This window comes from Canis lupus, chromosome 23 (assembly GCF_003254725.2).
Source record: "Canis lupus dingo isolate Sandy chromosome 23, ASM325472v2, whole genome shotgun sequence".
NCBI classification, from domain to species: Eukaryota; Metazoa; Chordata; class Mammalia; order Carnivora; family Canidae; genus Canis; species Canis lupus.
Genome location: NC_064265.1, coordinates 2,071,449 through 2,087,602, shown reverse-complemented (window position 1 = coordinate 2,087,602; position 16,154 = coordinate 2,071,449). Strand labels below are relative to the sequence as shown.

The following is a 16,154-nucleotide window of genomic DNA, read 5'->3' as shown; positions in this document are numbered from 1 at the left end:
ATTTTTGTTAATTTCATCTTTGTACATTTCTGTTTTGCTTTAGTTTTTTATAGTGATCGTTTATATTGTTTAAATACTTTTTTAAAGATTTATTTTAGAGAGACAGTGCACATGACCAGGGGAAGGGGCAGAGGGAGAAGAAGAGAGAAATCTCAAGAAGACTCCCTGCTGAGCATAGAGCCCAATGTGGGGCTTGATCCCAGGACCCTGAGATCACAATCAAGCCAAAATCAAGAGTCAGATTGCTCAACCAACTGAGCTACCCAGGTGCCCCAAAATATAAACATTACTTTAAAAGTAATCAACCAATTTGGCCTTATCCTGAACAATAATATCTATGAAGTCACCAGTTTAATGTGGTTTTTATGCTTAATGAGCTCTTCTATTTTTATAATACACAAATAATCATTAAAATTATAATGTAACCTAAAAATCAGTGCAGGTACTTACCATCAATAATGTGTGTGTGTATATATATATATATATATATATATATATATATATGATGTGTATATATGTTATATATATATATATCACACTTAGGAAATATCATACTATAAATTATGTCCTTTAATATTATGATAGTTCTACATATTAAAGATAGTAGTCCTTGATCCGCTGGATATTTGCAAATATTCTTCTTAGCTTTCATTTTCCATTAACTTTGATATTTTTGCATTTTCGTTTTTCTTTTGCCTGCCTGACATTTTTTTCTACTTAAACGTGAACTACTTTTTGTTTAAGTATTCTTTTTTGTATAACTTTTTATTGATTTAATATTCTTTTTTTTTGTAATGCTGACACCCTATATTACATTAGTTTCAAGTGTACAACATAGTGACTCAACATTTCTGTACTTTATGCTTATGTTCACTACAAGCATAGCTACCATCTGTCACTATACAACGTATTAAAATACTTATTGACTATATTCCCAGTGCTTTACCTTTTATTCCCACGACTTATTCATTCCATCTTGAGAAGACTGTATCTCCCCCTCTCCTTCACTGTTTTGTCTATCTTCTCCCCATAAACAGTTTATTTTCAGTATTTATGGGTCTGTTTCTGCTTTTTAAATTATTGTTAATTTTTGTTTTGTATCATGCTTTGGGGCTTTGGGCAGTCTTTAGTGATCTCAGAATTATATATTTATCCATATGTTTTTCAAAAATTTTGGTTAATTACCAGCTTTAAATTTTGATATAATGTGGGAATGTAATTTTATTTATTTCCCCAAAATGTCCCAACTCACCCTTCACTCACTTATTTGAAATAACACTTTTATTATAGGTTAGAATCTTGTATCTGCTTAGGTCTGTTTCTGTACTTGCCTCCTCTCCCAGGGATCTCTGTTTCTGTGGTAATGCCAAACTCTTTTAAGGTATTGTAGCTTTAGAATATGTGATAATACCTATTTAGGCAAGACCACCTTCACTCCTCTTCCAAAACTGTTATTTACATTTTCAAGTGGTTATTCTTTTGGATTAATTTCAGAGTTATTGAGTCAGTTTTTCATAGAGTGCTATAGGAAATTGATTGGGATTATATTAAATATATATTAAAGGGAGAAAGGTATCCTTTAGATTTTCCTTATGATATATGCAGTACTCACTATGGTAAAGGATAATTATTTAATAGTCTCACTAGCCTGGAAGTTCATTCACTGCAGGTCATCTTAATAGTCTTTATATTCTTAGTGCCCTATATTCAAAATCTTGCATCAGTAAAGACTGAATAAGCATATGTGGGAGGTAAGTAAAGAATTGATATTACAGAAAATTTGCTTGTACTTGGAGATTTTTTTTAGACAAATGGAAAATACTCCCAACCTTGGAACAGAGAAAAACATGAGAATTAATGGGGATGAGAACTTTTATATAACAGTAAAACTAGGTATCAAGTACATGTATAAACTGGTTTTTGCTTTTGAAAGTTTAATTCTCATAAGAATTCTTACTAAATTTTCATGAAAGTGATGGAATTGTGAATGGGGTGGATGAGTTAAAAGCTATTAATTCCAAATGACTTCCCAATGACCAGTTTCAGTCAAACTTTGGTTCATAAAATGGCCAACGTACTCAGGTTTTGTAAAAATAGCCACACAATTTGGTAAGATTTCAAAATGAATCTCCTGAAATACCATCTTTCAAAAAATATTACCATTATTCCCACCTTAATAATTTAAAAAATGAGTACTAAATAAAGAAGAATAATGCAATTGTTATTAAAAAAGGCCACATAGTCTACTTTTTATATATATGACATATTTACCAGATAGATGTTTAACCAAAAATAATTGAACTTACTTGATAAAAATAAAATTCCGTTTATAAGGAATAGTGATTTTACTTTTGGGAATTATGGGGGCAAATGGAATTATGTTTAACAGATATAGCCTTTCAGAGGATAGCAAGTTCATTTAAATTCCTCTGTATAGTAAAATTTAAGCAAATTTGGGAGTAAATTAGAGTATCTGTTTAAATGAGCTAATAATCATAAAGCACTAATATTTGTAAAACATTGCATAGCACATACTCTAAGGCAAGTCAGTCAGTCAATCAAGTGGACTCTAGTAATTTAAAAGCAAGCTCCTGTTTTAAAGTTATATGGGATAGTTAAGGCTTTATTTTGGCATTATATATGTGAATTACCAAATCTTTCCTTAATACTTATTATGTTCACTGTGCTGGGAAGGCCACAAAATAAAAAGAATACGTGACTCCTTCACTTAGCCCACTTAAAAAGGAATATAATTTAAGTGTCATATAGCAACGTTTCATTTATGTGCCTTATGTATGATGATTGAGGGAATTAAGTAAATGATAAAATATTAACATCTCTAATATTTTAGCACCTCAGTGTTCTGTATTACAGTCTCTTATTGCTTTTCTCAATGTGAAAATCAGGGCAGAAATTAAGGAACTTCAACATTATAGGGAATATTCTTTTTTTTAAGTTGAGTGAAGGGTACATAGAAGTTCATTATTATGTTTTTATAACTTATGTACATTAGGTATTCTGTACATATCAAATATTTCATAATAAAAATTGTTTAAGAAATTGGGAGGAAAGCTGTTCCCCAAAATACCAAACCTAATTGAATTGTGTATTTTTTAAGATTTTATTTATTATTTTATTTTTTAGAGATTATCTATTTTAGAGGGAGAGAGAAAGAATATGAGTGTGGGAAGGGGCAGAGGGAGAAAGAAACTTTAGCAGACACCACGCCAAGCATGGAGCCCAATACCAAGCTCAGTCTCATGATCCTGATATCACAACCTGAGCCAAAACCAGAATTTGGATGATTAACCAACTGCATCACCCAAGCACCCCTTTATTTATTTGAGAGAGAGAGAGAGAGTACAAGCAGGGGGAGCAGCAGATAGAGGAGGAAAGACTCTGAAGCTGACTCTGTACTGGGCACAGAGCCCAATGCAGGTCTCCATCCCAGGACCCTGATATCATAATGTGAGCTGAAATGAAGAGTTAGATGCTTAACTTACTGAGCCACCCAGACACCCTAAATTATGTATTATTTGTTTTGTAAAATGTTGAACTTGTCCACACAAAAAATATTTTACATTATAACAAATAATATGAGAACATTATTTTCATGCAAAAATAAACATTAACTTAATCAATAACTAATTAGTATACTTAGAAAAATGAATTAATTTAAAAATGAGTGCTCATTGGTTTGCGTCTCCTTAGGATGGTGATCATCATTATATAAGCTGTTTCTAATAAATTTGAGTCATTGTTAGCTTTTCTGAACACATACTCAAGTCTTGATACTTAACATATTTGAAAACAAGTGTGATTATATTTTTAAGTGTAATTTACATAGGTAAAGTATTAGTACTTTATTCTTTTTGGAAGAGTCTGAATGGATCATCAGTACACCACTGTGGCCTTGTGATAGACTGGATGTACTCAATCGACATAATCTGCTCTGTACAATTGCACATGAAATCTTAGCCAAGAGCCTTTACAGACAGACATTTGAAGTTTTGCAAAATCTACCAGGTTTTCAAAATTCTCAAGGTATGTTTTTTAAAGATCTCAATTTCTTGTCCACCCGGTGTTTAAATAAGAAACAATTCTGCACGTATTTTGGTTGAGCATATATTTTTTTAATGAAATTGTGTTCCACAAAATGTGTTCTCTGTAAATTGAATATGCTTTTCTGGTTTTTGTTTTGTTTTGTTTTGCTTTATTTTGTTTTGTTTAAAGCAGAGGTGCTTAATTTTGGGTTGTCAGCAGTTCCCCAGTGCTTTCATCAGTCCCCTTTCCCTATCAGCAGCAAACAGTAATGCCCCCAGCAAGCTTCATGTGGTAAAAGAATTCATGCTTTAGAATAATGCAAAAAACTTTTTTCTTTTATTATTTAATATATATACAAATATAGAGCTTAGTTTCCATTACCCTGGAACTAGGGAAACATGAAATAAATGGAAGAATTAGCAAATGAGAAGTTCAAAAAAAGGGAATGTTAATATGGAAAGTAGTAGGTAGTGCTCTTCAGTCCTTATGCTGCGGTCTTGTATGAGCAGGAAGAGAATCCATGTTAGGGGAAATGTGAGCAATAGCGCTTGGATCAAAATGAGCTGAGTAATGGGTTCAGAGTGGCAGGTTACCACTTTATCAGAATGTTTTATCAGTCAGTGTTCTAGGAAAAATTCCATTGGTGGAGACTTTTAGGAAGAGACTAAAAGGTAAGGAGATTAATTTCCTACTAAAGTCTGGATCACTAAAGGATGCTAACAGATAAAGTGATAAAGACCAAAGTGTAGGTCATAGATTGAATTGATTGAATATAGGGAATAAAAGATTTGGCAGTCTCCAAAGTGACTTCTAAATGAGGAATTGAGAGAACTAGAAATACCCAATAAAAGATTTGTTTTTAATTTGAGAGAGAATATTATGAAGGGATGATTCATTTTTAGTCATGGAAAATTAAATCTGAGGCCTGAACTGTGGACAACACAAGTAGAACTATGCAAGTCATCCATTTTGAAATCCTGCAGATGCAGACACAGGTGGGATTACAAATGGGTGTTAATGCAGCTTCTGGAATATTTGGTCAGGCTTCTTATATTTTGTTAACAAGTAAATGAATGAGTTTTTGTTGAATGCTTACTTGTTTCTTAGAGAATATGTAAGATGAATGCATTTTAGTGACTGTGACTCCCATAGTAGGTAGCAAAGTGCCAAGGGGAGCAGAGGGAAAAGTAGTGAGAGAGAAAAGATGGAGAATCTAAAATCGATCGATTTCATTATATCTGTTTTTTTTCCAGAAACTGTGGAGGTCTCACAATATAGCCTTCTTTTTAATAAACTTCTAGACGCCTGTATAGAAAGCAACAGTCTTGGTATGTCATCTTCTGTAGCAGAATTCATGATTTCACAGAACATACCTATTGATTTCTCCTTTCTCAGAAGATTAATTACTTCTTTGGGAAGGAGTTGTTTATGGCTCAAAGCTAGAGCCCACTACAAAAGTAAGTTATATTTTAAAAATACATATTTGATATTTTAGTTTTGACTTTGATTTTCTAACCCTGAAGCCTTATAATTTTATGACTAGGCATTTAAATATGTTTCAAAAGTTGATACACATTCAAATATAGTGGTCTACGCAGATTTGTGCTCTCTTGAAACCTGGGGATGCCTGGGTGATTTGGCAGTTTAGCGCCTGCCTTCGGCCTGGGGCGTAATCCTGGAGACCCGGGATCAAGTCCCGCATCAGCTCCCTGCATGGAGCCTGCTTCTTCCTCTGCCTGTGTCTCTGCTTCTCTCTCTGTGTGTGTCTCTCATGAATAAATAGATTAAAAAATCTTAAAAAAAAAAAATATTTAAAAGAAACCTGTCCTTTCTCTTGTTTCTAATTACTGTATCTTCATTTCTTTGCACATTAGTATGCCCACTGGAAGGTGCACAAAAGAAATAAATGATAGCATTTGAACCAGTTTGGCATAGCTTAGAAATATATAGGAGTAAAATAATTGGGTAGAATGAAGTTTAAGGAATATTTAGATATTTTATTCATCCCTGCTATATGCCTGATCTTTGTAAGTTAGAATATTTATGTAGCAGGCCACATGGGAAGTACAGAGGCTGCCATTCCTGAACATGATACACAAGTTTTTTGCATGGTTCCTAGTAATAGAATTTTGTTAATCTATTTACAGTTGTTTCTCTCTAATCAGTAAGCCTAGAAAACTAATGCTTTCTCTAGTCCCAGCCACCTTGTAGGTATTTGAATTGGAAAATAATTTTGTGTAGAATCTAGATCCAGAAAAAAAATCCTTTCTACCTTACTATAGTAATTTGTCTTAAATTTCCAATTCTTTTTATTTTTTTTTTTTTTTTTTTTTTTTTTGAGAGAGAGTAGGGGGAGGGGCAGATGAAGAGAGAAAAAGAATCCTCCTTGCTCTGGACATGGAGCCCAGCACAGAGCCCAACTCGGAGCTCCATCTCATAACCCTGAGATCATGACCTGAACCACCCAGGTGCCCATTTCAACTGCCATGTGTATGACAAACATTTGAGTGCCTACTATGTGTTAGTACCGTGCCAGATTTGCCAAATATCCTAGCCATCCCTACCAGCACAAAAACCTTTCTGAACCTGGAAGTGTTTTTCACACTACCAGCTGTGATTAGTTTAGCAGGTAGTAACTTTTTTTCCCAATGAAATAAAGAAAATATTAGCCTACATTACAGGTAGTAAGGTTAAGTATTATTTGGTAAAATTTTCATTTTAGTTACATATATACATATTATATACTGGGTCTATCAAAAGAAGTTTTGAAAGCATAGTTGTTTAAAAAAACAACTTAAAGGATCCTTTTAAAGGATGATCAAATTTAGAGGAAAGGTAGAATTGTTTTTTCATAAACACCTCACTTCAATTTTGTGGTTATGTTTCAACCCTTATATTATTTCCCTGCAAATTACTAGAAATTACACGCAAAGTATATATGTACTGTTTGATATTACTTCTTAATTTTACTTTTTAGAATCCATGTTAATGGGATTCTTTATTTTCCAAATAATTGTGCAGTTTGGGGAACATGCCATTAGAAGGTGTTTTTATATGCCACAGGAACAAAACCTAAACTTGGAAACATTTAAATGAGATTTCTATGAATCTCGATTTGTTAGTTGAAAATAAGATTCTATATTAAAGCAGCTAAGCTTAATCATTTGTAAAAATTTTTTTGAAGATTTTACTTATTTATTCATGAGAGACACACAGAGAGAGACATAAGGAGAGAGAGAAAGTAGGCTCCATGCAGCGAGCCCGATGTGGGACTCAATCCCAGGACTCCAGGATCACACCCTGGGCCAAAGGCAGACGTTTAACCTCTGAGCCACCCAGGCATCCCCGTAAAATTTTTTATTAACAGCTTTTTTGAGATATAACTAAAAACCATGATAGTTCACCCATTTACAGTGGTGGTAAGATATTCATAGTTAGAACATTTTCATGCCAAAAAGAAACCTCATATACATTAGTAGTCATTCCCTGTTCTTCCACCAAATTCTTCCAGCCCTAATCATAATTTATTTTGAGAGTTTTTCTTTTTCAGTAGTGTTAAAACAATTCATGCCAAGGTACAATTCAGTACCTTTTTTACTAGCACTTTTTCTTTTATCTAAACTCATCTGTGCCTAGTTTCATATGCAGTGAACTTCTGAGAGTTATGCAGGTGAAATATAGGACAGTATTTTCATTTTTTTTAATCTACCTGAGTTATAGAATGAAATGAATAATTTACAATCACTGATCAGTCTTTAGAACATCTTATTTCCTGATGATGTTGACATTTAAAATATCATTGGTATCTCTTTAGATTTATCTACACACATAGTTAACACTCTAGGAAAGCCTTTGAGTGCCTTATAATCACCCTAGTAGTACCTGATTCTGGGGATATGGCTTTTTCATGAAGGCACTGTTAAGACTGTGGTGCCAATGCCTTTGTTTTGGTTTTTTTTTAAATATATTTTATGTAGCTTTATTGAAATAACTTCACATGCCATAAAATTCACCCATTTAAAGTAGATTAGTGTATTAGTTTTTATTATATTCACAGAATTGTGCAGCCATCACCACAATCTAATTTTAGGGACCAGGTGAGTTGAGGACCTGTACTCTTCTGCCATCTTGCCCCTCCCCCACAATCTAATTTTAGAACATCTTCAGCACCTCCAGAAGAAATCCTAAACATATTAGCATTCCCCAGATGCCTCTTACTGACCCAGCCCAAGGCAACAATTAATCTACTTTATTTGTGTGGATTTGCATATTCTGAGCATTTCATGTAAACGAAATAATTCAGTATGTAGTTTTTTATGACTAGGTTCTTAGCATAATATGTTGTAACATGTATCAATACTTCATTCCGGGATCCCTGGGTGGCGCAGCGGTTTGGCGCCTGCCTTTGGCCCAGGGCACGATCCTGGAGACCTGGGATCGAATCCCACGTCGGGCTCCCGGTGCATGGAGCCTGCTTCTCCCTCTGCCTATGTCTCTGCCTCTCTCTCTCTCTCTCTCTCTCTCTGTGACTATCATAAATAAATAAAAAATTAAAAAAATACTTCATTCCTTTTTATTGAGGAGTAATACTCCATTGTATAGAATTTATGTATCCATCCATTCTTTGATGGACATTTGAGTTGTTTCCACTTTTTGGTTATTATGAGTAACACTGCTGCAAACATTCACATATAAGTTTTTGTGTGGACATCTATTTTTATTTCTTTTGGGAGCAGAATTATTGGCTCATATGATAACTCTGTTTTTAGCATTTTGAGAAACTGCCAATTTGTTTTCTCAAAGAAGCTACATCATTTTATATTTATATACCCACCTCCCAAATTTGAGATTTTCAGTTTCTTCACATCCTCACCAACACTTACTACACTATGTTTTTTATTTTAGCTTTCTTGGTAGATATACAGTGAATCATTGTGGTTTTGATTTTGCATGATTCTAATGACTAATGATGTTGAACACCTTTTCATGTGCTTATTGGCCGTTTGTGTATCTTCTGTGGAGAAATGCCTGTTAAATCTTTACCCATTTTTTTTCTTTGTACATTTTTTAATTGGGTTTCTTTGAGCTGTAAGATTACACATATATATACATATACACATAATACACATATAGATACATATATACTCTCCTTGCAAGTCTCATGTCACATACATGAATTTCAGGGGTGGTTTTCCATTCTGTGAACTGTCTTTCACTTTCTTTATGGCTTTGCTTTGCTTTTTGTTTTCAAACTAATCAGAAGGAAACTGTCCACAGACAGTAAAGTTCCCTTCCTGATGCTCCTGATTTGTTTTCCCTAGACCTAAAAATTCTCTCAGAGCTGAAAAGTGAGGAAGGGAGATATTAGTGTGTCTTTCTGTTAATGTTTTTTCCCCTAAAACCAAACGGGAATATTTTTCTTTTCATATTTGCTTTTAGGGGAAAAAAGTAATGTTGCTAAATTTCTATTCAGTTTCTTATTTTTTGTTTTCCTCTTCTGATCAGCAATTAAAAGAAGAGTGTATGTAAATTCTATCTATCAATAGCTAGTAGGAATGTTAATGAGTCGATAGGTGTGTTAGTCCTTGGAAGTGACCTAGGGAGGTGGGGCTGACTACCTAGTATTTAGGAATCCAAAATCTGGAGTCACAAGGCTGGGGTAATCCCCGAAGCCCCGTCACCTATAATATGGGAGTCACTGTACCTGATTTCAGAGGTAGTAGTAAGCTGTCAGTTAAAATTAGGTAAAACCTATGTGTTTATGTTTAACACAGGTTCCTGGCACTGAATAGGTCCTCAGAGATTAACCATCAACATCCACATTAGATTAATTCTTAAAGAAACTAAAAACATTTTAAACAAAGTTTACATACAGATTTTAATTGGTTTCAGTAAAACATGACAGTATAATATTGTCTATATACAGCTTGGAGGTCTTAGGACTTAAGGGGATTTCCCTATAAATCATTTGTAATCATCTAAACAGTTGAAAAATTATATCTCTTTCCTTGAAAGTAAAATTTTTAGAACATGATTTGGTAAGCACCTACAACAGTAAGCACCTACAATAGTGAGCACCTATAAGAAAGATATGTATTTTATTTATTTTTATATCTAAATATTGCTTAGCTCAATGCCGGACAGAGTAGGAACAGTAAATGTTTATTACACAAACTGTAACAGGACTATAAATAAGTGCTCAAAAATAGTAAAATATCTGTGTGACAGAAAAGTCTGCAAATTATAATTTCTATTTTTTCCTACATTTTGGATTCATAATTCAGGATAGGCAATAATTACAAATCTATGTAGTTGCTTTTAGACCAGATCCCATTAAAACAAAATCCAAGTTGCTATTCTGGTTTTTTAGTTATTCTGAAATTATGTTGTGTTGACTATGGCTTGAAATAAATGGGCAGTTATTACAATAAGGCTTAAAAGTCATTTTTAGGAGAGTTTTAAAAATGTATTTCTTCATATTTAATTGACAAGTATTTCACAAAGAATAATATCAAATATACTTGGATAAGCTCACCACCATATAATTTATATAATAAACGTGCTGATGTGAAGAATCATTCTGTAATGTAAGTAATTATCATGTGTGACTATTTTGGAAGTCTAGCTTTTTACCTGTTGAGGTTTTAGTAAAGTTTGATCTATTATTTGATTTCCAGGTGCTCTTTCATTGGGTTGCTACCCACCGTTGGAGGGAAATTTATATAGAAAAATTCTGCTGATTCCTTCTTATTTATCTGAGATTGAAATGCTTTTAGCTATTGAAATCTTCCTGGTATCTAATGCTAGTAGTATTCAGAGTCCTGGAACTTCTACACAGATACTGCAGATAGTTTTGAAAAGGTTGGTTGATCATAACTTCTAAGCGCATACTAAAAGCAGATCATGGTTCCCTACACCGGCCCTAGAATGTAAATGTTTATATATATTTTATAATATATGTTGTATATATTTTATGCATATTATATATATACAAACATTTATATGTGTGTGTGTGTGTGTACTTGTGTATATATGTATTTACAAACTTTGGTAACATTTAAATTGAGAAAGGATTTGACTTGAGACTTAAAACCAGACAAGCTCATAGCATTTAATAAAAACACGTTTGTTTACAACCTCAAAGATGCTGTCAGATGTTCAAAGAGATGGATCCTCTTTAAGTATCAGTCTTTTCATGTGTACAGATAGTTTTTAGATAGTTATCTAAAAGTTATGTATCTTTTTGATCAACACAAAAGATCTAAGAATCAGGTCTGAAAGGGAAACATGTGATAGTTTATTTGGTTCCATAAAGTATTTTGTTGAAAAATAAAGCCATCAGCTGAGTTTCTAACATTTGTATGTTTTACATAACAGTTTAAATGAGATTTTAACATTTTAAATTTAACATTTAACATTTTAACATTTTAAAATGTTACAAATGCATAATACTATAATGGAGCTGTTGGACCAGACTGGTATCTCTTCAAATAATTTTGTTCAAAGTCCCAGAATTTAGGCTTATACTACTCCAATTTCTTATCATCCTATCCAGGAAACTAATACAGATCTCATGGGTCTCCTGTTTTAGAGTTTCTTAACAAGAATTTTGCTTCAGTTTACTGGTGTCTGACAGTTACCTGGATCCCAGCATAAGATGCAAGACTCTTGCATTAGAAACAGAAGATGTTATCAATTATGGTACAGCAAGCAGCATGATTATCTGCATATTTGTATCTCTTGTTTTGCTCCCAAGTCCCAGATGGGCCCAGTTGGATACCTGCACATGCACTGGGTTCTGTTATAGAAGAGTAATCTTGAACTTTAGGGGACCTAAATCTATTATGATGAATGATAAGCTTGCCTGCCCTGTTGCTCTGCAGGGAAACACCATCTCCATCTTATAAGGCTATAAGCAAACCTGCCCTTTGCTCCAAGAGAACCTATCTTTGTCTTTCAAGGTGGTTCACTATCTAAACATCTTTGAAATGCAGAATAAGAGATTGTGTCTCTGCTCTCAAAACTTCTAGAAATGCAGAGACCCAGGAAGAATTATCATCTAATAACCTAGTCTAAGCTTATACATTGTCATTTCTGCTTAATTCCATATGTGATAACAAGTCATTTGTATCTAGCCCATACTTAAGGGGAGGAAAATTAGAAAATAATTTTTAAGTAGATACCACACTGGGCTTGAACTCAGCAAACCTGAGATCAAGACCTGAGATCAAGACCTGAGCTGAGATCAAGAGTTGGACACTTAATCGACTGGGCCACCCCAGGCACCTCAGGATATAATGTATTTTAGGTCCACAATTTTTTAAACTGACTAAAATGAGCTTTTTTGTTATAGCTCTATTCTTTGCTGAGGGCTTCCATGTTTACTACTGTACGCTATAAGTGGCATGAGGCATTTGGGCTCCCCAACCCAAGAAGGGTTTGGTTTTCTTTTAGCTTCCCATTACCCCATATATCAACCTTTTTATTCATTTTGAATTTGGTGGGTGTTTGTGACTTCAGTGCATAACTAGTGAAATGCCTAAATCTTTAACTTTGTCACAAACAATATGATTTTCTCTATTATTATCATCATACTGAGACCTGCCTTGTTACGCTCACCTCTCTCAGAATTTTATTCCTCTTTATACTGAAAAACCTGCACCTAGTTGGCATAAGCCCAATCTACTAGCTTCTAGGCACTACTCTCTTAAGCCAGAATGTAGTAGAAGGCACCTGACCAATCCTTCTTCTCTGTAACCATTTGTTCAACTTGGTGTGACCAAGTTGAAGTCCTCACTGCCACCACTCCATGTACCACACTAAGGTATTAATGCAAGTAGGCTCATTCTTGCGCCCTGCTCTTGGGCCCTACAGGTGCCAAGAGCAGGATGCAGTGAATACAAAACAACTGATGCCTAATATAACAGCGACATCTCTATCTTAAATACTTCTCACTCCCTATCCCTTAGGATAAACAGTCATAAGAATTTTATGAATTTTATGAAATTTGGAGACTGGTAGAAGAGTTATTAGAAAAGTAAATTCTAGCACTTAGTGAAGAATCTTAAATCAAGACTAAAGAAAATAACTGGAAATTTGGTAAAGATATATAACTACAATTCTGTTACCAAATGTTAGCTGTTAAGTATATGCTTATAATTAAAAATAGCAAATATCAAGGTAAAACATATGACCGTTAGTAACTCCAAATTAAATTTTGTATTCTTGGTGTACATTACAATGAAGAGTTATGCAATTATCAACTTTCAAGATACAGAGAGAGGCTATTAGCCGTGTTCTAGATCAGTGTTTTTCAAACTATGGGTTGTAGTGCATTTGTGTGGTGAAATCAGTTTAGGGTATTAACAACCACATTATTTTTTTTTAAGACGTATGTATTTATTTTAAAGAGAGGAAAAAAGCATGCATGGGGGAAGGGCAAAGGGAGAGGGAGAGAAAGTTTTAAGTAGACTCATTGCTGAAAGTTTTAAGTAGACTCCTTGCCTCAATCTCATGACCCTGAGATCAGGGCCTGAAACAGAAACTAAGAGTTGGAACCTTAACCAACTGTGCCATGGAGGCACCTCTGCAACCATATTATTAAAATAAGTAAATAAAAGAGAGTAGAAAATAGAGTACATTGTCATATGGGTAAGTGTTTTCTGAAACTTTTCCATCTATGTATGAGGGTATATACTGGGTCACAGTATAAACTGTGTGTCATGTTCAAAAAAATTTGAAAGCCACTATTAGAATACAGTAAAAAAAAACTCAAATCTTAGTACCAGTAAATGTAAATGACTGTCTTTTGAAGAAACTATAGTTTCTGACTTTGTAAGGTGTTCACTTTGTAGATGTGAAGAAAACAAATCTTGGAACAAGGATGATTATCATGCTGCAGTGGAAAGGTTAATTATGGCTGCTCGAATATCGGATCCAAAGCTCTTCATTAAGCATATGACTGTCAATGTTAATAAGGAACAGGTTTATAGTTTGGAACATTGTTCTGCCCTGAAATGGTTGAAGGAGAATATGAAGTGGGCTGGAAAGGTTTGGCTTTTCAGTAACCATTAGTTAATAAAGGCTTTTTTTTTCTTTTTTTAAGTTCAAGTAATCATTGTTGAAAATAAAAGGCAATAAAGACAGTTTTCACTATATTCACCTTTCGCCCTTTATTGTTTTATACTAAGTTAATAGTTTCCAAACTAAAAATTGGGGTTAAAGGATGCAGATGGTTATCCATACTGGATAACCATTCAAATTGAATTCAAATTACTTTTTGACTTCTCTTTAACTTACATAAACCTAAGTATGGTAAACCCCTATTTATTCTGAAATCCAAGCAGTGGAAAATCACAATGTTTTGCAGCATTTAATAAGAGGGAGACATAAAAGGGAAAGTAACTGGAGTTTTCAGATAAACCTTTAGGGGTATGAAATAAGTTTAGTGTATACACAGTACAGTGGCTAAATCCTATGCTGCATATGTAATCTAGAATAGTAAATACTATTCAAAAATGATTCAAACACCAAGATTTGAGAGCAACCTGAGTTATACCAAAAAATTTTAAATTACTCTCTGAATAACTGTATCTTAGAATGTACGTATTTTGAAAATTTGTAGTTTGTTACATTAAGTATGACTAAAGAAAACAGTATTTTAAACATACACCACAACCTAAATACTCTAACAAGGACTGTTCCTAACTACCTTTAGAAAGTTAAAACTCCTTTTCTGAAGTCTTCCTCCAGATCTTTAGCACAGTCATTTTCCAAGGTGATCATTCTCAATCCTTGATTTGATATTTTAAACCATAATCTTAAATCATTTAGAGAAAAACCCTGAATAAGGTGAGTAATAAAAGAATAAGTCATGACTAGGAGAACTAAAGTATTTCTTAAAGTTCTCAAAACAGGATAATAGCATCACTGGATTAAGTCCATACACTCTCAAGACTAAAAAAAGTTAATTCCTAGCACGTAGCAAAATGCCAATTACCATATGATGAGACGTGAAATGAACACTTGGGAATGGGATATGGGAAGTAAGGCAACGACTTAAACATGCTCAATTCTCTAGTATGAAAAACCGGGTAACTCTTAACTGCCATAACTTAAGTAGCACCTAGAAAATAAATTAAGTTTGGAGATTACTACCATCAGTTTGAGGGCCTTTGAGGACAAGTGAAAAATGTAAGTGGACACTTATAAGTTAGTCCTTCCTAAAGATGGAAATTTGAAAACCAAAGAAAGGAATTCGAAAAAGATGAGACTGTTTAGTGCTGGTGGCCAGGATGCATTTGAAAAGATTAAAATGGAAAAAGAAAAAAGATTAAAATGCTAAAGATGGTAAGTTAAGCTTTTAGGGAAAAAATGGGATCGAATGGAATGGATTACAAGTGACCAAGTTGTTTTAAGTCAAGAGTAAGAGTCCTTAGGGATGGAGCAAATAGAAGAGGTTTTTTGTTTTTTTGTTTTGTTTTGTTTTTGTTTTTCTCTGTCAGCAGTACCAAAAGGTAGGGAAAAGAGCGGTTGTCGCATTTGCCTCATTTCATTTGTGGCTGTTCCTAGGGTTAAAGCTACACAAGCAAAAATAAAGCCAAAACCCGAGATGAATCGTTGTTTTAAAAGGGGTGGGGGCAATGCTCGTTTGATGATAGCCAGATACTGAAGGGACCAAAGTCAAAAAGTAAACTGGCGAAAATGTCTAAGAATTAGCTATAGCTCTGTAAGGAATGCCCTGAGGCCCTGTGGTATCCGGCGCTCTCCACTGAAAGCTCTCGGGCCCGCTCGCCCCCTCCCCGGGCGCTCGGCGCATGCGCGCTCCCCCCCCCCCCCCCCCCCCCGCCCCAGCTCCCGCGCCAGCGCGCGTTCGGCCGCCCTCCTCCCCGGCCTGTCCACTCGGTTCCGGGCAGGCCGCGCCACCTGCCGCCTGGTCATTGCCGACGCCCGCCGGCCTAGCCCGCCCCGTCTCGGAGTGCGTGTCCGTATCTCCCGAAGCTTTCCGCGGAACGCCCGGAGCCCCCTCCCGGCCGGGCGGTAAGCGGGCGACCGAGGACGGCAGCCCGGCCACCTGGCCCCAGCTGTGGGCGCGGGCCCGGGGCCGCCGG

General features: G+C 34.9%; 2 protein-coding genes and 1 long non-coding RNA gene across 8 annotated transcripts in view; 2 read left to right on the top strand and 1 right to left on the bottom strand.

Annotated features, from left to right (window-relative positions):
• The window catches only part of TOPAZ1 (testis and ovary specific TOPAZ 1), a 77,971-nt gene extending 63,770 nt beyond the window's left edge, over positions 1-14,201 (top strand). Inside the window, 4 exon segments of the mRNA XM_025461469.3 lie at positions 3,880-4,044; positions 5,298-5,501; positions 10,722-10,905; positions 13,899-14,201. Of these exon segments, the coding sequence (XP_025317254.3) occupies positions 3,880-4,044; positions 5,298-5,501; positions 10,722-10,905; positions 13,899-14,118 (773 nt within the window). The 3' untranslated portion in view covers positions 14,119-14,201.
• LOC118352014 (uncharacterized) overlaps positions 1-16,154 on the bottom strand; it is a 55,125-nt gene that overhangs the window by 6,712 nt on the left and 32,259 nt on the right. Inside the window, exon 1 of one of the 2 annotated variants that reach the window (XR_007405099.1) lies at positions 14,756-15,852. The exons of the other annotated variant lie outside the window; for it this stretch is intronic. This is a non-coding gene — a long non-coding RNA (uncharacterized LOC118352014). Of the gene's footprint in view, positions 1-14,755; positions 15,853-16,154 lie in introns of those variants that run through there. 2 annotated transcript variants of the gene reach the window in all.
• The window catches only part of TCAIM (T cell activation inhibitor, mitochondrial), a 53,684-nt gene continuing 53,426 nt past the window's right edge, over positions 15,897-16,154 (top strand). For 3 of the 5 annotated variants that reach the window (XM_025461471.3, XM_025461473.3, XM_035704681.2), the window contains exon 1: positions 15,906-16,021. In XM_025461471.3, the coding sequence (XP_025317256.1) occupies position 16,021 (1 nt within the window). In that variant the 5' untranslated portion in view covers positions 15,906-16,020. Of the gene's footprint in view, positions 16,084-16,154 lie in introns of all 5 variants that reach the window. The other 2 variants (XM_025461472.3, XM_049099646.1) reach the window with 1 other exon arrangement.